The sequence below is a fragment of the Mesoplodon mirus genome (genome assembly GCF_964341445.2).
Source record: "Mesoplodon mirus genome assembly, chromosome: 17".
Taxonomy (NCBI): Eukaryota; Metazoa; Chordata; class Mammalia; order Artiodactyla; family Ziphiidae; genus Mesoplodon; species Mesoplodon mirus.
The window spans coordinates 69309313-69330601 of NC_138993.1; the positions used below are offsets into that span (position 1 = coordinate 69309313).

Here is a 21289-nt window from a genome sequence, read left to right on the forward strand (position 1 = left end):
AAGAACTAAAGATGAATCAAGCATCAATTAAAAACACAATAAATGAAATGAAAAATACTCTAGATGGGATCAATAGCAGAATAACTGAGGCAGAAGAACGGATAAGTGAGGTGGAAGATAAAATAGTGGAAATAACTGATGCAGAGCAAAATAAAGAAAAAAGAATGAAAAGAACAGAGGACAGTCTCAGAGACCTCTGGGACAACATTAAATGCACCAACATTCGAATTATAGGGGTTCCAGAAGAAGAAGAGAAAAAGAAAGGGACTGAGAAAATATTTGAAGAGATTATAGTTGAAAACTTCCCCAATATGGGAAAGGAAATAGTTAATCAAGTCCAGGAGGCACAGAGAGTCCCATACAGAATAAATCCAAGGAGAAATACACCAAGACACATATTAATCAAACTGTCAAAAATTAAACACAAAGAAATCATATTAAAAGCAGCAAGGCAAAAACAACAAATAACACACAAGGGAATCCCCATCAGGTTAACAGCTGATCTCTCAGCAGAAACTCTACAAGCCAGAAGGGAGTGGCAGGACATAATTAAAGTGATGAAGGAGAGAAAACTGCAACCAAGATTACTCTACCCAGCAAGGATCTCATTCAGATTTGATGGAGAAATTAAAACGTTTACAGACAAGCAAAAGCTGAGAGACTTCAGCACCACCAAACCAGCTTTACAACAAATGCTAAAGGAACTTCTCTAGGCAAGAAACACAACAGAAGGAAAAGACCTACAATAACGAACCCAAAGCAATTAAGGAAATGGGAAGAGGAACATACATATCAATAATTACCTTAAATGTAAATGGACTAAATGCTCCCACCAAAAGACACAGAGTGGCTGAATGGATACAAAAACAAGACCCATATATATGCTGTCTACAAGAGACCCACTTCAGACCTAGAGACACATACAGATTGAAAGTAAGGGGATGGAAAAAGATATTCCATGCAAATGGAAATCAAAAGAAAGCTGGAGTAGCAATTCTTATATCAGACAAAATAGACTTTAAAATAAAGACTATTAGAAGAGACAAAGAAGGACACTACATAACGATAAAGGGATCAATCCAAGAAGAAGATATAACAATTGTAAATATTTATGCACCCAACATAGGAGCACCTCAATACATAAGGCAAATACTAACAGCCATAAAAGGGGAAATCGACAGTAACACAATCATAGTAGGGGACTTTAACACCCCACTTTCACCAATGGACAGATCATCCAAAATGAAAATAAATAAGGAAACACAAGCTTTAAATGATACATTAAACAAGATGGACTTAGTTGATATTTATAGGACATTCCATCCAAAAACAACAGAATACACATTTTTCTCAAGTGCTCATGGAACATTCTCCAGGATAGATCATATCTTGGGTCACAAATCAAGCCTTGGTAAATTTAAGAAAATTGAAATTGTATCAAGTATCTTTTCCGACCACAATGCTATGAGACTAGACATCAATTACAGGAAAATATCTGTAAAAAATACAAACACATGGAGGCTAAACAATACACTACTCAATAACGAAGTGATCACTGAAGAAATCAAAGAGGAAATTAAAAAATACCTAGAAACAAATGACAATGGAGACACGACGACCCAAAACCTATGGGACGCAGCAAAAGCAGTTCTAAGGGGGAAGTTTATAGCAATACAATCCCACCTTAAGAAACAGGAAACATTTCGAGTAAACAACCTGACCCTGCACCTAAAGCAATTAGAGAAAGAAGAACAAAAAACCCCCAAAGCTAGCAGAAGGAAAGAAATCATAAAGATCAGATCAGAAATAAATGAAAAAAAAATGAAGGAAACGATAGCAAAGATCAACCAAACTAAAAGCTGGTTCTTTGAGAAGATAAACAAAACCATTAGCCAGACTCATCAAGAAAAGAAGGGAGAAGACTCAAATCAATAGAAATGAAAAAGGAGAAGTAACAACTGACACTGCAGAAATACAAAAGATCATGAGAGATTACTATAAGCAACTCTATGCCAATAAAATGGACAACCTGGAAGAAATGGACAGATACTTAGAAATGCACAACCTGCCAAGACTGACTCAGGAAGAAATAGAAAATATGAATAGACCAATCACAAGCACTGAAATTGAAACTGTGATTAAAAATCTTCCATCAAACAAAAGCCCAGGACCAGATGGCTTCACAGGCGAATTCTATCAAACATTTAGAGAAGAGCTAACACCCATCCTTCTCAAACTCTTCCAAACAATATCAGAGGAAGGAACACTCCCAAACTCATTCTACGAGGCCACCATCACCTTGATACCAAAACCAGGCAAAGATGTCACAAAGAAAGAAAACTACAGGCCAATATCACTGATGAACATAGATGCAAAAATCCTCAACAAAATACTAGCAAATAGAATCCAACAGCACATTAAAAGGATCATACAGGGCCTCCCTGGTGGCGCAGTGGTTGAGAGTCCGCCTGCCGATGCAGGGGATGCGGGTTTGTGCCCCGGTCTGGGAGGATCCCATATGCCGCGGAGCGGCTGGGCCCGTGAGCCATGGCCGCTGGGCCTGCGCGTCCGGAGCCTGTGCTCCGCAACGGGAGAGGCCACAACAGTGAGAGGCCCGCATACCGCAAAAAGAAAAAAAAAAAAAAAAAAGGATCATACACCATGATCAAGTGGGGTTTATTCCAGGAATGCAAGAATTCTTCAATATATGCAAATCAATCAATGTGATACACCATATTAACAAGTTGAAGGAGAAAAACCATATGATCATCTCAATAGATGCAGAGAAAGCCTTTGACAAAATTCTACACCCATTTATGATAAAAACCCTGCAGAAAGTAGGCATAGAGGGATCTTTCCTCAACATAATAAAGGCCATATATGACAAACCCACAGCCAACATTGTCCTCAATGGTGAAAAACTGAAACCATTTCCACTAAGATCAGGAACAAGACAAGGCTGCCCACTCTCACCACTCTTATTCAACATAGTTTTGGAAGTTTTAGCCACAGCAATCAGAGAAGAAAAGGAAATAAAAAGAATCCAAATTGGAAAAGAAGAAGTAAAGCTGTCACTGTTTGCAGATGACATGATACTATACATAGAGAATCCTAAAGATGCTACCGAAAAACTACTAGAGCTAATCAATTTATTTAGTAAAGTAGCAGGATACAAAATTAATGTACAGAAATCTCTGGCATTCCTGTACACTAATGATGAAAAATCTGAAAATGAAATCAAGAAAACACTCCCATTTACCATCGCAACAAAAAGAATAAAATATCTAGGAATAAACCTACCTAAGGAGACAAAAGACCTGTATGCAGAAAATTATAAGACACTGATGAAAGAAATTAAAGATGATACAAATAGATGGAGAGATATACCATGCTCCTGGAGTGGAAGAATCAGTATTGTGAAAATGACTCTACTACCCAAAGCAATCTACAGATTCAATGCAATCCCTATCAAACTACCACTGGCATTTTTCACAGAACTAGAACAAAAAATTTCAAAATTTGTTTGGAAAAACAAAAGACCCCGAATAGCCAAAGCAATCTTGAGAACGAAAAACGGAGCTGGAGGAATCAGGCTCCCTGACTTCAGACTATACTACAAAGCTACAGTAATTAAGACAGTGTGGTACTGGCATAAAAACAGAAAGATAGATCAGTGGATCAGGATAGAAAGCCCAGAGATAAACCCACGCACATATGGCCAACTTATCTTTGATAAAGGAGGCAGGAATGTACAGTGGAGAAAGGACAGCCTCTTCAATAAGTGGTGCTGGGAAAACTGGACAGGGACATGTAAAAGTTTGAGATTAGATCATTCCCTAACACCATACACAAAAATAAGCTCAAAATGGATTAAAGACTTAAATGTAAGGCCAGAAACTATCAAACTCTTAGAGGAAAACATAGGTAGAACACTCTATGACATAAATCACAGCAAGATCCTTTTGGACCCACCTCCTAGAGAAATGGAAATAAAAACAAAGGTAAACAAATGGGACCTAATGAAACTTCAAAGCTTTTGTACAGCAAAGGAAACCATAAACAAGACCAAAAGACAACCCTCAGAATGGGAGAAAATATTTGCAAATGAAGCAACTGACAAAGGATTAATCTCCAAAATTTATAAACAGCTCATGCAGCTCAATAACAAAAAAACAAACAACCCAATCCAAAAATAGGCAGAAGACTTAAATAGGCATTTCTCCAAAGAAGATATACAGACTGCCAACAAACACATGAAAGAATGCTCAACATCATTAATCATTAGAGAAATGCAAATCAAAACTACAATGAGATATCATCTCACACCAGTCAGAATGGCCATCATCAAGAAATCTAGAAACAATAAATGCTGGAGAGGGTGTGGAGAAAAGGGAACACTCTTGCACTGCTGGTGGGAATGTGAATTGGTACAGCCGCTATGGAGAACGGTATGGAGGTTCCTTAAAAAACTACAAATAGAACTACCATATGACCCAGCAATCCCACTACTGGGCATATACCCTGAGAAAACCATAATTCAAAAAGAGACATGTACCAAAATGTTCATTGCAGCTCTATTCACAATAGCCCGGAGCTGGAAACAACCTAAGTGTCCATCATCGGATGAATGGATAAAGAAGATGTGGCACATATATACAATGGAATATTACTCAGCCATAAAAAGAAACGAAACTGAGCTATTTGTAATGAGGTGGATAGACCTAGAGTCTGTCATACAGAGTGAAGTAAGTCAGAAAGAGAAAGACAAATACCGTATGCTAACACATATATACGGAATTAAAAAAAAAAAAGTCATGAAGAACCTAGGGGTAAAACGGGAATAAAGACACAGACCTACTAGAGAATGGACTTGAGGATATGGGGAGGGGGAAGGGTAAGCTGTGACAAAGCGAAAGAGAGGCATGGACATATATACACTACCAAACGTAAGGTAGATAGATAGTGGGAAGCAGCCGCAGAGCACAGGGAGATCAGCTCGGTGCTTTGTGACCGCCTGGAGGGGTGGGATGGGGAGGGTGGGAGGGAGGGAGATGCATGAGGGAAGGGATGTGGGAACAGATGTATATGTATGACTGATTCACTTTGTTATAAAGCAGAAACTAATAAAAAAAAAGGATAGACAATCAGGGGATTCCTACATTAATCAGATGAGACAAAAAGTAGAGGAATAAGTAGACGAAGGAGGAGGGTTGAAAGGGCCAGGAAAGTCCAATGTCATGAAAACCAATATAGGAGAGACTTCTTAAGAAGAAAGTGCCCACGAACGTCAAATGTATACCTTCATACTATGCAGCAGGTTAAAAAGACAGGAATTAAGAAAAGGCTCCTATGTGTCTCAGATTGATAGTCATTGTTTATTTTCCAAAATGAAATATACAGTCAGTGTGACATGGAAAACGAGGGGACATTGAAATTAGAGAAAACTGGAGTCGGGTTCTGATCCTGTATGGTTGAGTTGTGTGATTTGAGGAAAAATTACTTAATCTCTCTGAGCCTTAGTTTCCTGACTGTAAAATGGTGATAATGCTCGACTCAGAGGGCTGTGGTGAGATGCAGTTCAATAAATCAGCATATGGACAAGAAGAGGTCGGCAGAAATAGGTCTGTTCATCCAGGTGTCTTTTAAGTTTGCCTCCCATTTGCTTTCCATTCACTTCCAGATGGTCACATGTTACAGAGAACTATCACTTGGGTCATGAGTACTTAGGTGTTTTAATCTGAACAATGAATTGCGAACAATTAAATATTGGCCACCAATCCCTCCTTGTGCAGAAATGAGCGTAGAAAGAGGCAGATGGGAGAAATTTACTAGTGAAGATCCCGCCAGAGCAAATGGTCAAGGCAGAATGGTCTCAAAAGGTCCAGTGGGGTTGAGCAGTCTGAATGACGATTTCATATATCCCTGCAAGTAAGGCAGGGACCACCATAACCATCATATTTGATTTTGCATCCCCTGGTGCCTAGCAAAATGCTCTGTTCATAGTAATTAGTAAAATTTTGCCAAACAAATAGCTGTTTTGTTTGTTCTCTTTGGAGAGACCTGGCTGTAAGGTAATGCACCTATAGAAAAAGAATCGAGCATTGATGGGAAGAAAGAGAAATTAACATGGAAGATGATGCAACTGAACGGAGTGTTGGTGGCCAGAGACTAGTCAGATGTATATGCCAGTGTATAAGTGTCACAGATATAATGTTGCATACACACCAAAGAAAACATCCCCAAACCAGGAGCCAATGACAGAAACAAAAGGGAGGAAAAGATATTAGTCTAAGCCTCGTGCTGGTCTTAACTTCTATACAGCAATAGGGAGACACCATTACTTACACTTATGTCTGTTCTTATTAGCAAGCAGAGGAGCGCAGGGAGAGCGTAATATACCAGATGCCATTTGTCTGGAGGTGAACCTTTGGTTTTTATTTGTAAGTGATAGGAGAGTAATCAATAAATGGGGCAGGCAGTGGTGACGTGACTAGCTGTGCAAATTGGTTTGGGTGTCAGGGCGTGCACAGTGAGGAAAAGCCTGAAGACTCCATCCTTATAAAAATGCAAATGGGGGGCTTCCCTGGTGGCGCAGTGGTTGAGAGTCCGCCTGCCGATGCAGGGGACACGGGTTCGCGCCCCGGTCCGGGAAGATCCCACATGCCACGGAGCGGCTGGGCCCATGAGCCATGGCCGCTGAGCCTGCGCGTCCGGAGCCTGTGCCCCGCAAAAAAAAAAAAAAAAATGCAAATGGAGAAGTATTGTGTATCAAGAAAGGATGGTCACAATCCATTTTAAATTGTTTCAAGCTTTCTCTTCTCTCTTGAAACCATCTCTGATGCGACATTCCAGAGGATTGTTTTCAGCGAGAACTCTGTTGCGAAGTTCTTTTAAACACTCACATGCCAAACTGTGCGTGCGGAGAAAGTGTGTTGGCTTGATAGGAAAAGAGCTACTCTGGTTTACATATTTCTTTCCTAAAGACTGTGACTCGGCTGGCTCTCTGCCCATCTACTCCTATCACCCCACCCTGTGGTTGCCTCGCAGGCCACGGCACGTGTTCCTGCGGTCGCTGCGTTTGCGGGCGAGGATGGTTCGGGAAGCTCTGCCAGCACCCGCGGAAGTGTAACCTGACGGAGGAACAGAGCAGGAGTCTGTGCGAATCGGCAGATGGCGTACTGTGCTCGGGGAAGGGTGAGTGTCCGCTGCAGCTCTGGACAGAATCCCTGTTCTGACACGTGGTTTACAAGGCAGCAGGTACAACCAGCTTCTGCAGACTGCACTCTGCTGAACGCAGACCCCTCTGTCCTCTGCCCGGACCAGACTTTAAGCTTGGAATTTCTCCCATTCAAACGATAATGGAAATTATTATCAAAAGGAGAGCCTCAAATATACCTGTGTGCTGCTTTCTTTAGTTGTAAATGAATTTGTGATAGAAACATGGGTTTATCTAAAGCTCCAGGGACTATAGCTCACATGCACACACCTCCTCTGCGTGTGTGGATCTAAATAAATGCCACTATAAATGAAAATGCCAGAGATAAAATAATTTTTTAAATTAAAAAAAAAGTTGCCAAATGAAGTTCAGGGCCTGAGAAAATGAATTGCATGAGGCAGGTTTCATGTGAAAAGATCCCTGGGCACTTGCTATGTTCAACGTCACTGCTGAATAAAAAGAATTGACGATTGTATAAAGAAAACCAACAAGATAGACTGGGCACTGAATGGGCCAAAAAGGCAAAAGGATAAGTTGATTGAATAGGAGCCACTAACTCAATCAAACATTTACCGCAGAAACAGATTCTAGAAGAAAAGCCACCCCACCAGTGCCCCTTCCCCCCACCCCCAAAAAGGGCAGAACAGGGTTTTTTTTTCCTGAGCAGAGAAAGAATACTAATTAATAGATTGAATTGTAACTATCTTGATGTTGATGCTTCTGTATAAATTCTCCAAGAGACTTTAAAATCCTGCTCTCACAGTGCCTGTGGGCCCATCTAGGAGGCTGTCACGTTCCTCTTTGCTAGTGGCTAGGAAAACACCTAGGAAGATTCTGGAAGTGCACGGATTCTCACTAAATTTTCGGGAGCTGCCCTGCAGGGAACTAGATGTCCTGGAGCTTCCCAGCTCTCTTCTTCAGCTCACTAGCCTCCTTGCAGAGCAGATGATGCCCCCCCACCCCCGGCCCCTTTCAGACAGGGCAAAGCTCTAGCTGTAGTTGCATTTACCTTCAAACACCTACCCTGGGGCAGGATTAGCAGGTAAATATCTTTCTGAAGAAGACACAGGGAAGAAAGGGAATCTCTGAATACCAGTGGAGGAGCCCTCAGAGATGTGCCCCTAAACAGTGGCTGTTGCTTCCTCTCAAGGCTGATGCTGTCAGGTTGAAGGGGGCTTCTTGACACAATTGCAAAGATAAAATCTGATGGATGCTGTGACCACATAGGGTGCCGGGAGGAAGGCTGAAAATTGATACGAGCGTGATCATTTCAATAGAAAACAATGTTCTTCATTTCCAGGAATCCTGTATTTGAGGCTCGTGTTTTCATTGTTCAGGCAAGGAGGCCATGCCCTCAACCTAATGCAGTTACAGCAGTCAGGTGGCTCTCAAAGGAGATTAAAGCAATCACTGTGTACCCAGTTTGTTCTCCCATTAAATTCAATCTAATTCCAAATCCCGAACAAATCTTGTACCAGTTTGGTTCTCAGGGGGGCCTCAGCTCCTGGAAACACTTTGTTTGGGGTTCAGGCTCTGTTGGGAGAACCAAAAAGGAAGAAGGAGAGGTTAAAAGGAAGACAAAGGGAAGGAACTGAGGAGGAAGAGATTAATAAAGAAAACAAGGAAGGAGGTAGGGATGGAATTAACCTTCAAGGATGAAACAGGAAAGAAGAAAAAAATGCTATCAGATCAGAATGGAGGGTAGAAAAGAGTACTGAGAATGACTAATTTGTCTGAATTGGATTTTTTTGAGCATAGGTCCAAACACAATATCACAAAGTTTTAGTTGGTTTTCCATAATGGCATTATCCTTAGAATAAGGATATTAGCTTTCCGTATAAACTCTACTGAATGAAGAAACCCATTCATATTAAAAAATTTGTGTGCTTGTTTATATTTATTTTAAAAACCATCAATTGTGTGTGTGTCTGTTTACTAGACACACTATCACATCATTAACAGTGTCCGTAAGCAGGTCTTGGCTAAGTTATGTCCAGTTGCGGGTGCTGGAAGAAAACACAAAACCATGTTCACTGGACTAGTGAATAGCACTCTGTCATTGCCCAAACTGAATTTCATTCCAAAGGAGGAGTTGTCCCTTTCAAGAAATAAACATTCTTATTAAAGTCATTACATTCTTAGGAGAGTGACTCATTTTTTAGCCTCATAAATGTAGAAAATGTAAAAAAAAAAAAAAAAAAAGAAAAAGAAAAAAATAGGTTGACTAAATATTGGCCCAAAGGCATTTCCTCAAAATGAAACAAAACAGAACAAGAAAATCTCTCTCGTTAATGCCTTTTCAAATTGTTTGCTTTGGATGGTGGGAAATATATCCTTGTATCAATGAAGAGTTGACAGCATATTTGTCTAAACTATTTGTTTATCCTTCAACGGGTAGAGAGTTTTAAACTCAGAAGGAAATGTAAAACCTACCTCGAGGCTGTACATTTTGAGATTTCTGTTAGTGATGATGCTGGCATGCCTAGTGTTGGCAGCAGCTGGCTGTGGGCTCCTTTCTTTTCTTCCTATTCTGGAAGAATCCATGCTGGACTATAGAGCAAGAAAGTGCTACAAGTGAGATGGTGGACCTGTGTCTTTCAAAGAATAGTGGGGATGCAGAAGTTATCCTTGTCCCCATAGAGGGCACCATCCAACCCCCACCCCAAGAACCACAAGAAAAGCAGCTCATGAAACAGACTAAGGGTCTTCAGCATGGTGGCAGAGAAGAGAAATCCCTTCCAAGTTATGTAAACTGGGGCCATAGACTAAGGGTCTTCAACATGGTGGCAGAGAAGGAAATCCCTTCCAAGTTATTTAAACTGGGGCCATAGACTAAGGGTCTTCAACATGGTGGCAGAGAAGAGAAATCCCTTCCAAGTTATGTAAACTGGGGCCATAGGCTAAGAGTCTTCAATATGGTGGCAGAGAAGGAAATCCCTTTGGAGTTATTTAAACTGGGGCCATGTATTTCTGGATACATCTCATGGACTTGCCCAAATGCCATGTACTTTGTCCTCAAATTTGTAAATGAAAACCCCTCACCCCGATTTTCACAAAGGAAATCAAGTCTTTTTCTTTCTTCGATCATGGGGCAGGTGCGAGCAGTGGGCCTGAGATTCCCAGGGCACAGCACTTAGCAGCCTAGAGCTGGCTGTTTCCAGCAGAAAAAAACGAGGCTGAAATGTGTGCTCCCCAGGAGCTGTGAATAAAGCTGCTACCTCAGGAGACGATGAAGAAATAGCATTTTATTTCTTTACAAATTTATAGCCAAGACAATAAATCACTCCATAGAAAAATTTAAAACAAGATATACATTGTCGTGATCTTCATAACAGATGGAAGAGTTAGTACAATAGTGAAATCTGCCTGCTGGGATGTCGGGTTGCAGCATTTTGTCAGGCTTGATGGACGAAAAAGAAAGTCCGACTCTGTTAATGGGGCAGCTAACAAAGGTGCCTCGCCCTTATACTCGGTTGTTTGCGGGAATAACCAGAGATGATCTCAGAGCCAGGTCTCCCCTAAACCTAGCTACCTTTGCGGAATACGTGATGTAATTTATAGGCTGTTTGTTTGTTTGTTTGGGGATTTATTTATTTGGATCCAAGAATACACAATAACCTTCTTACCCTGATAACTTCAACCCAGATCTAGGTGATCCACTCTGATATCCTTAAAGATGCTGTTGTGTGACAATGATTCTAACTGCATGTCACTCAATGACCCCTTACACTCTTACATTGATACTCGAGTAATGCGTCGTCCAGATTAAGTCCACGGTACCTCCACCACCTATCCCTCCCCTCGGTCTGACCCGTTCTCCATCTCTGGAAAAAAGAAAGGGTGAAAGTCATGGTTCAAAAACCAGTCTTTACCCCATGCTCTAGTTGCCTCACCCGATATGGCTGTCGGGGCAGATCTGTAGGACACGTGACTCATTTTTTTAAACTATATGAAAGGTTTTTTGTTTTTTTTTTTGTTTCCCCTGGGAGAGGCATCACAGGTAGGTAGGTACAAGAGCAGATTGAATCAGATAGGAATCTTAGGTTAACTGATGTACTCTCATTTTCTCATCTTTGAAGGCAGAAGAATTTCATTTCTTTCCCCTTCTTGTGTCCTAAGGATGCTCTGAAGACAAATGAGAAAATGTGGCTGATTCCTGAGGAATGGAAGCCTGTGAGAAGCACAGAAGGGAGATCAGAGCACTCTTTAGGGTCCTTATACTAAGAAAGACAATAAATGGGTCAGTGATATTGTGGTCGTGAACTTACTACCCTAGAGATCCTGCCAAGATGAGCCAGCTTCTCCCTATAGCTGGACTGGGTCTCATGGGTGTGAGTGGAGCCCGGCCAGCTGAGCTGAACAATTGCTCCCCTCTTGGCAGTCATGTGGCCTGTGCCTGACTGACAGAATCCTTTGCCTCAGTTTTTCCCTTTCTAGAGATGGGCAGTTTGACCGCCCATTACTGATGAAAACAGAGCACTTTACAACGAAGGCGCTGCTATAAGAGGTCCTAACAATGATCACAGTGTGTTAGTATTACATGCTAGTCCTAGTTTCACAAGCAGAAGAATTTCCTACCTCTGAGAGGCACAAACAAGAGAGAACAACACAGCTGGGGAAAACGCTGACTGAGAAAAGCTACTTTTTCATAGCACATACAAAAATCAGTCCCCATTTTTCACTTTTTCAGCGACTAGTAGACTTTTGGAACTGGAATTTGTCAAATGGTCTACCCATGATACCATATTAACTTCAGCTGAGCTTACCAGTTTTAGGAAAATACTTTGCTATAGACCGAAGCTAAGCATTCCAAAAGCAAGAGCAGTAATTAAAATAGTTCCAAGGCCAGAGGTTAAGTTTAAAAATGAAATGTGAGATCTTTTCATGAATTGTGACAAAATACAAAAAAATATCCTAGGCATAAGATGTGAATATCATGGACAAATAAAGTCATTTACTTCTGCTGCTTTGTAGAAATAATTTTGGAATGCAAAGGAAATACTATTTTAGAAACAACTGAAAACAATCCAATTCTTCCAGTAATTACTCACGGAAATAAAGCACGAAATATGGTGCTTTCTGAGGAAATTTCAATGAAAAGTCAATGAAATGTCCCAAGTTGTTTTTTTGTTTTGGGGTTTTTTTTTTTGCAGATATGTTGCTAACCATTTACTAAGTGAGCAGTTGAATGGTGAACACTCCCATGCCTAGAAATTTGAAAGAAATCTTTAAAACTAGGATAAATTTCTAAAATAAGGTAACACTGTACCTGAATGAGACCAAGAAGGAGCCAGCCTTCCTCACAGACTGAGCCGGAAGGCCTCGCTCACTGGTTCCTAAGCAACCATCAGGCTGTCACTCACTCATCAGAACTGAAAGTTGTCTAGATTTTACTCAAGAGAATGCAAATCAACCAAGACCCTCGGGAAAGCAAGTCAAGACTAAATGAAATCATGCTGTGCTTAAGCAAGGACTTAACAAATGTAAACCCAGCTCTGAGCACATAACTAGTACTCTCTTACTTTCCACATGACAAGGAATGTGGAAGGTTTAACTTGGCCATTGGGGATTTTTGCCACTAAAATGCAGATAGTCATTTCCATGAGATGAAATACTACATAGTGCTTAATGCTTGAGATACATTTATACAGATCCTTTCCTGATTCCATGGTATGAGGAAATCCTTTTCTCTAGCCACTTTACTCAGTTTGTTAACTCATTTTTTAAGCACTGTGCTTCCTAGAGGCACTAATGATTGATTCCTGACCCTCTCCGACTATATTTTGAACTTACCGAGTCAGGAATTTTGTTAAATAAGTCAAAGTACTTTTTTCTAGTTCACAATCTCTTAAGGTGATTTTTGACCAGAACAATTTAGTGATAAGCATCTTTTAGTAAAAGGAAAACATGCTTGGAAAGACTAACCCATCCAAGGAAATAGAAGGAAGGGAAAGTCCTTTTTATGTGTTTTCCTTTAAATTTTAAAGGTGTCTTTACTGTGGTTGTAGACGTAATTTTGCCACATGGGGTTTTATAGGCCATCAGATGAAGACATTTAGACTGTGAGAGCTTTCTTCCCTTTGTGACACCATTTAATCCATATATTTTCTCTTCTTTTAAACATATTTAAATAATTAATAAAATTATTTCTCAGCAAAGCAAAATGTTTTTAATAACTAGAGGAATTTTTAAATTAGTGACATTAATTAAATAATTAATTAAAAAGAGGGGATGTGTAAAGTAATGGAAAAGGTGGTTGGACCTAGAGCCTCATAAAAGATGGACATTTTGGGGGAATTAGAGCTATCCTTGATTATGGCAGGAAATCCTGAGAATGAAATCTGATAAGTTGAATATACATGAGTTATTATGTGTGTATTTTTATCACTTTAAAGAGCTACCCAATATACAGGCACGTCCCTATTTTAAGAAAATCATGTAAACAAAAATCCAGAATTGTAAGCACAATAATTTAGTATTTCTTTTATTAATAAATGCATCCCCACTTAATAGAACTTGCTATTCAATTCCTTTAAAAAAACAAGCACCTTTAAAGCATGATTCAATTCAGAAAAAAAAGCAGGAAAAAACATCTATTTTTGAATACCTTTTTTGGAAGGCCATCTATAAGAATCAACCACATTCTGCTCACACTGACATTTCAACCAGGCTGGGCCATGGAACATTTGCTCAAGGCTAATTGCAACTGTCTAGATCCATAATGAGCCTTTCCTGGATAACCTTTACGAATTACAGTGAGTCAGGCTCCCCTCTGAGCGGCAGGCTATTCAATAAACTTTTCCCTTTGGAGGATAGGTTATTAGAGGTCTGTTGTCGCTGCACTGATGATTTTCTGTTCTAGACGGAAACCTTTAGTTAAGTGGTGACAGCAAGTAGTGCCCTTTGTGATTTCAGGTTCTTGTCACTGTGGGAAGTGCATTTGTTCTGCCGAAGAATGGTATATTTCGGGAGAATTCTGCGACTGTGACGACAGGGACTGCGACAAACATGATGGTCTCATTTGCACAGGTGCAGTATCAACCTACCCTAACTGTTCTATGTCACAGTTGGCAATAAAGACAGATGATACCCACCACGTACTGCTGTAGACAGCTGGGCAGGAGAGCGTCCGCGTAATCAAGACCCACTATTCACAGGAAGTCACCACAGAAGGGGAGTGGGCCTTAGCGGACAAAAGTAACCATGCCCTCAACTCACACATATGCAGTTATATGTTGAAAAGAGAAAATAATCGTCCTGACAACCATTTTACTTTGAGCCTGGTGTAGGGAATGGAGTATTATTTTAAACAGGACCCAGGTACCACAATTCAAAGATGGTTGATGTATTGGTTGGCTGCAGGGAGTGGGGTGTGTGTGTGTTGGGGGGATGAGGGAGACTTAGAAGTGTCATAGCTACTGTTGTCCCAAGTTATTGAATCCTGATAATTGGTTATAAAATACATCTGCTTGAACAAGTTACAGGGGAAAGAGAGACATGTTATGTTGGTTCTCCTTGTTTCTAGTTGAAGGTAAAAGATGAATGCTTGTGTATGTCATTAAGCTAGACATTCACTGTCTGTCCATCCCTCTGTCACAAGGCTCCTTTTCTAGCTGATTCCTCAGCTTACCTCATTCTATGTCAGGGGACTTTATGGTTTTTAGCATTTATTCATAAGTCAGACATAACTTGCTCTCTACAGGAAAACAAAATTATGACATGGAAGCCACCTGGAGTGACACAGGATGGTCACTATTAGATGATACACAGATGGTGGCATCAAGCAGATGCCATTAATTATGTGAAAAATCACATTTCCCATAGCTGCTAAATGAGATAATGATAAGATGGCTACAGAACAGAATAAGAAAACTGCAGAGGATGAATAAAATGGTCTTGATTATGAACTGCTGTGGTTTAGAATAACATATTTTAACTTGGTGACTTTCGATCATGATAATGACTCCCCTGTGTACTTTATTGCAGGGAATGGAATTTGTAGCTGTGGAAACTGTGAATGCTGGGATGGATGGAACGGAAATGCATGTGAAATCTGGCTCGGCACAGAATATCCTTAACAATCCATGGCAGAGAACTGGATTCTCCTTTTTCTAGGCCATTAAAACATATAAATGCAGAGGGAACCATATATAATCAGCACTAGGACAGGTCAAACAGACCACTGTATGTTTTTCTATTTCTGAATGCCTCAGTGAAATCTGGGTACCCATTAAAAATGAGTTAAGCAAATTCTGATGTAAATAACGCCAGAAAGATTTTTTTCTACCTTAATTTACATCAGTGGTTCTCAACAGGGCAAGTTTACCACCCAGAAGACATTTGGCAATGTCTACAGACAGTTTTCATTGTCTCACTGGGTGGGGTGGGAGGGCGTGCTGTGGGCATCTAGTGGGTGGAGGCCAGGGATGCTGCAAACATCCTCTGGTGCAGGACAACCTACCACAGCAAAGAATTATCTGACTTCAAGTATCAATGGTGCCTGAGCTGAGAAACATTGAGTTACATCGTTGTTAGAAATGCACACCCCTATACAAGAAAGACCATATTGGAGTCTAAGGAAAAGATATATCCTCACATAAATCTATTGACCATATTTTGCCAGTATTTCCATGTGGAGACATGAGGTATGTGGTATACAAACACACATGGGCTAGGGGAGTAGGCAGAAACTACATAACCAGTGCTTTTGAAAAAAAAAAAAACTGGTCATTTTAGCCATTAAGTCATTTGTCATTTGTCTAGTCCCACTTTAAATTCACACAAGGGACTTCCCTGGTGGTCCAGTGGTTAAGACTTCACCTTCCAATGCAGGGGGTACAGGTTCAATCCCTGGTCGGGGAGCTAAGATCCCACGTGCCTCGTGGCCAAAAAACAAAAACAAAAACAAAAACCAAAAACATAAAACAGAAGCAATATTGTAACAAATTCAATAAACACTTTACAAATGGTTCACATCAAAAAAAAATCTTTGAAAAAAATTAAAAATAAACTCACCCAAAAAAAGACTCTTAAGATTAAGGAAGATATGAAAAATGCAAAATTCGACATTTTTAATAAATGGTGACATAAGTTGCTTATATTCTGTGTCAGTATATATTTGCCTACTGAGGATTAACCCAAAAAATGAATTTTTATTCAGGGGTATCTATTTTCTGTTTCTAGAACATTTTTAAAAACTGGGCAAGAGCTACATATACAAGAAATAAGATTTTTTTACTGTTTACTCCATGGTAACTTGCCTTTTAAAAAGACAACATATAGTTAGATATATGATGGGCCTGAAATATACATTCACTTCTCAAAAGATTCTTATTTACAAGGATACATGACTTACTGGAAAAGTAGGGACATGCAAAGAAATCAAGAAGAGATACTATAATAAAAAGTCTGAAAAGCTCAGAGGATTTTTTAAAAAATCCAGAAATGGCTGAAATAGAAATTACAAATATTCACTCAATAATAAGAACAAAATGTTTATTTTCTTAATGGTGAAATTCTGCTCTGTATGAAATTCACATTGCATTATGAAAATGTACAATAATTTGGACTTCCCTTACATATTTACAGTTAAGTCTACTTATACACATTAGTTTAGTCAACCTTTAATTATTTAGAGCTAATAAAAACCCCACTTTTTTTCTAAATGTGATTTATATTTTGTAAAATCCTAGAATAATGTAACAAAATCATTTCCATATTGTTTAAGATGAAAATTTTTGCTTGGAAATTTTACTTGATGATGTAAATATTCTAGAGTCATGGCTTGGACTTTTCTAAGTCAAATCACCAAAGATAAGGAAACTATGTATCTGCTGAGTTACTTAAAAATTTGATATTGAAAATTATTTAAGAGAAAATTTAACTGATGCTGATTTTTATAGTACTAATAGTGTTCTCATACTTGAAGAGATTTATAAAATTGTCATCCCTATCCTGAGATTAAGGAATGCAACCATGTAAATTGTATCTCTATTATTAAGTATGTCAATTGATATATCAGTTTTTGTAAAATGAGGGGACTATAAGCAGTCAAGAAATAATACAGATTGTACTCTTTCCTCTTCTCTATCTAAACACTTTAAGCCTCAAACAAATCTGTTCTCATTGTTCATTTGCAATTTTGATGCCTTATGTGATGATGCACAAACATTGGAATTCATTACCTTATCCAGCTATCATAATACAAATGACTTTCAGTTTCCCCTCTTACAGAACCCTGCTTTCTATAAAGGACCAGATAGTAAATATTTTAGACTGTGGGTCACATACATCTCTTTAGAAGATTCTTGTCTGTTCATGTTTAATACTTTAAAATGGAAAAAATAAAAATAAAAACCTCATTCTGAGCTCCTGGGCCATAAGAAACAGATTGCAAGCTGTATTTGGCTTGCAGCTGAGCAGTAGTTTGCCATCCTGCTCTACTGGTACGACCCTTAGTTTCCTGTCTCATCACGTTACCCTAAGTGTGTCTTATTTTTCTCATTATTCTCTATATTTGTTATCCCTGCAACAAGAATGCTGCTCTTTTTATATTTTCGTGTAAGAAAAATGTTCTCAGCATTTATGCTTTTTAAGAAGTTTAAATATGGAGAAATTACTTTATTATAAAGTTCAGAATGTGATTTGTCCAAATTTTTTGACAAAATCTATTATAGTCCTCTATATTCTGTGGTTCATTTAGCCATGAATTATTGAACCAAAACTGATATAGCATAAGTCACATGGTACCTAACCTCTAATGAATATTTTTCTTTTAAAACAGAAATATTTTCTTTTTACCTCTGTCTGTCTGCTATAACAGTTCTTGTGCGTGTTTTTATGTGTGATTTTGTCTCTAGCAATGAAACATCAATAGATCTATTAAGAAGTGATTTAATTTACATGTTTTAAGTTGGAGAAAAATAAAATAAACATAGTTACATGTAAAGACATAGATTCTACCCTTCTTAAATGTAATTTTGTACTTTGACTTTTGATTCCATTACTAAGATAAAAACTCCCTCTTCAAAAAAAAGGCAGGGGAAGAACAAACTTGTAATAGGTGGAGGGAAAATATGCAAATTTTGTTGGCTTGTTCAAGTTGGTCGGCAGTTATGGTGGGATTAACGTCAACTGGGAAAGATGCGACACGTTTGCAGATGGTGTTGGCACCAACCCTGCTTGCTTGGCTAACCATCACTGAGGAATTCTTCCATAAAGGACTTTTTAATAAGATTCTACTAACGTCCTAAGACCTAAGAGAACCACTATATCCTGTTGTCTTCCTGGACTCTGAGCTAATCAAGATTCCTACTGCGCATTGGAAGGAATGGCCTCCATGACCTCAAATGCAAACACAACATGGGAATTAGACCAAATGATAGAGAAAACCAGGAAAAAACAAAAACATAACTCAGCCTTTGTTTGCGGATTCACTATCAAACCTTTGAAACCCTACTCAGTATTCGAGAGAGTCAACAGGCCCTGTGTGCCACTTTGTAAGCTAAGAAAGCTACACTATGAAATGTATTTTACTCCAAAGTAATACTATTCACACCTGGAGTTTGATATGCCTGCGTTTAACTCAAAAGCTTGCCCTGGATATAGTCTTGTTCTGAAATAACATTGAAAATTTTTAATGATTTTCAATTCCTTCTAAAATGGATTTCTTAGTCACTCTGGTTTCTCCTTCAAATGTTGTCACTCTAATATTAGGGAGAAAACTTTAAATGAAGTGATACATGTCTAACTTAAAAAGAAAGAAGTTTTTTTCTTGTTGTTTTTTAAAAAAGAACCAAATCTGATGTTGGTCATCCTGAAAACAGTGGACTGTTTTAGTGCTTTAGGCATTCATTAAGCAACTGGCCAGGTGTGATAAAGTCTTCTTACTCTCCAAGAGGCAAACAATTAGACGGACTGCAGCAGGAGACTTGTGGGCCCATCTTGAAGCCAGCCCTTAACCCAAACACTCAGGGCAAGGGAACATTTAGAGCCCGAATCTCTAAATTCTCCAAGATTTGTAATGACATGATGCTCAGTTCCATTTTACTCTTTATATAGGCTGAACCATTTGCGTCTCTTCTATAATTTTTCCAAGTAAAGTTGTAGCAAAATATTTTAGAAAGCAAACTTATAGGAAAATAAAATGATGTCACCTGAACTATCAAAACAATGAACATTCCAGAGCATTGTTGAGGAATGAGTGAAACAGCTACCATAACAAATCAGTAGACATAACCCTCTCACACCAGATATGGATGCAAAAGGAATGTGATATTGGAAAAAGTTGATAAGATCGACATATGTACATGGAGGTACAGAACACGTGGTGGTCTCTAAATACAAATGAATTCCATCAGATTTACTGTACAGAACACCAAAGGTGACAGATTGCACTTACTTAAAACAGCAAACAATTTTTGAGGGGAGAAAATGGTGGAGTCTTATCCTGGAAAAATAGCAAGAGAGGTATCATGAAAGAGCTAAAATTTTCTTTGGCACGGTAAAGGGGGAAAATGAGTTTACCAAACTTATTCACATGACATTTTTCTATATCTGTGGGCGATGCAATGCCATTTCATTACATAAAGTTGTTCAATGTTTTTGAATATGCCATCATATAAATATTTTATTCAATATGTTGTATTTATGAATACAACAAATGATATTCAACACAGAAACTGTACAATGCAGACAAACTCTTTGTATGTAGATTAATACACACCAATGGTTCTTGATACACAGGTCCTACAACATGCAGTTCATCAGTGCTGTCCTCGTTCCATGCAACAGGTCAGACCAGACACAGAGGAAATGATCTAACTAAATCACAAATAACAAGGACCCCTCTGCAATACATCTAAACATATATTAGAAGAAAGTGTTTTGACATCCATTCATAGGGATAAATGCCCTTATAGATAACTCATGTAAAAAACAAAACAGAGATACACATTTACTGAAATCTCAGTCACTTACAAAAATAAATCTTGTCATAATTTTAACCAATAAACAAGCTTACAGGGGAAAAAGAAACCAGCAAGTAGGGCTGATTACCAAAAAACATATAGGTGGGGTTGTTTGATGTGTGTGTGTGTGCCTGTGCACAGTAGGGTAAGTTCATCTAATTGGAATTTCAAGTTGCCACATATTATGGAATATATGTCTTCCCTAAACAATTGGTTAATGAAATTCATCTAATGTATTTTAACTTAGCCTGTTAAAAATAATAGGCTTTAAAATGGTGTAACAAGAAATCAAGAGAGGTCAAAAGAATCATTTGTTGTATTTGTACTTTAGCACTATCGACAATAAATCTACTCAAACGTTATGCTAACATTTTATTTATTAAAGTGGAATTCAATACGAAAATGAAATAAGCATAAACAGTTAAATTGATAGTAAATCTTTAATCAGCTAAGCAGGCCAAAATTTTTAAATGCTGGGCAAGGGCTGTCATGGAGACTTAGGAAAGCAGTGACAAAATAATTTCCCAGTAAATACAATGCAGATGGGAGAAAATGGCGACTGGGTCATCCTTCCACATGGAAATAATAACAAGAGGCCAGTACATTGATCCCACGTATAGTTTTCTATAAATGAGGTTCAGTTTGGTCTCAGTTAACTCTTCTGAGGAGAAAACATTGAAATTTATTAAGTATACACAGAGTTAACAAATATATTTCCAAACAGCTTAGTATCAAACATTTTGAAACTCTTTATATCCAATATTGAACATTTTGCATGGTTTCTTCACTGTGGAGTCAACTATTCATGGACTTTCTTAGTCGTTGTCTTCCCTAAGCTCACAATTCAGCAGTATTAAATTCCAAAGGAAGTTAAGAAAGCAAGATCAAAGAAAAGCAAAAAAAAAAAAAAATCAGACCGAAAACCTGATGTTTGAACGTGTTGGTTTGCCTTTAGTTTTAATCTAGAATAATTCAACAGACTGCATTCTGAGATCATGGCAAGGCACCTCTAACTCAGCCATTGGGCCACAGGGGCCCGAGAAGCTGAGTCAGAGGTATGGACTGGTGAATTACACAGTACCTGACTCAGCATGCTGAGCTAAAA

General features: G+C 38.7%; 1 protein-coding gene across 2 annotated transcripts in view; it reads left to right on the top strand.

Moving 5' to 3' along the window:
* The window catches only part of ITGBL1 (integrin subunit beta like 1), a 217228-nt gene extending 196682 nt beyond the window's left edge, over positions 1–20546 (top strand). The window contains exons 9-11 of one of the 2 annotated variants that reach the window (XM_082602463.1): positions 7048–7194; positions 14114–14245; positions 15203–20546. In XM_082602463.1, the coding sequence (XP_082458589.1) occupies positions 7048–7194; positions 14114–14245; positions 15203–15294 (371 nt within the window). In that variant the 3' untranslated portion in view covers positions 15295–20546. The remainder of the gene's footprint in view (positions 1–7047; positions 7195–14113; positions 14246–15202) is intronic. The other variant, XM_082602464.1, reaches the window with a different exon arrangement.
* The last annotated feature ends 743 nt before the right edge of the window (positions 20547–21289 follow it).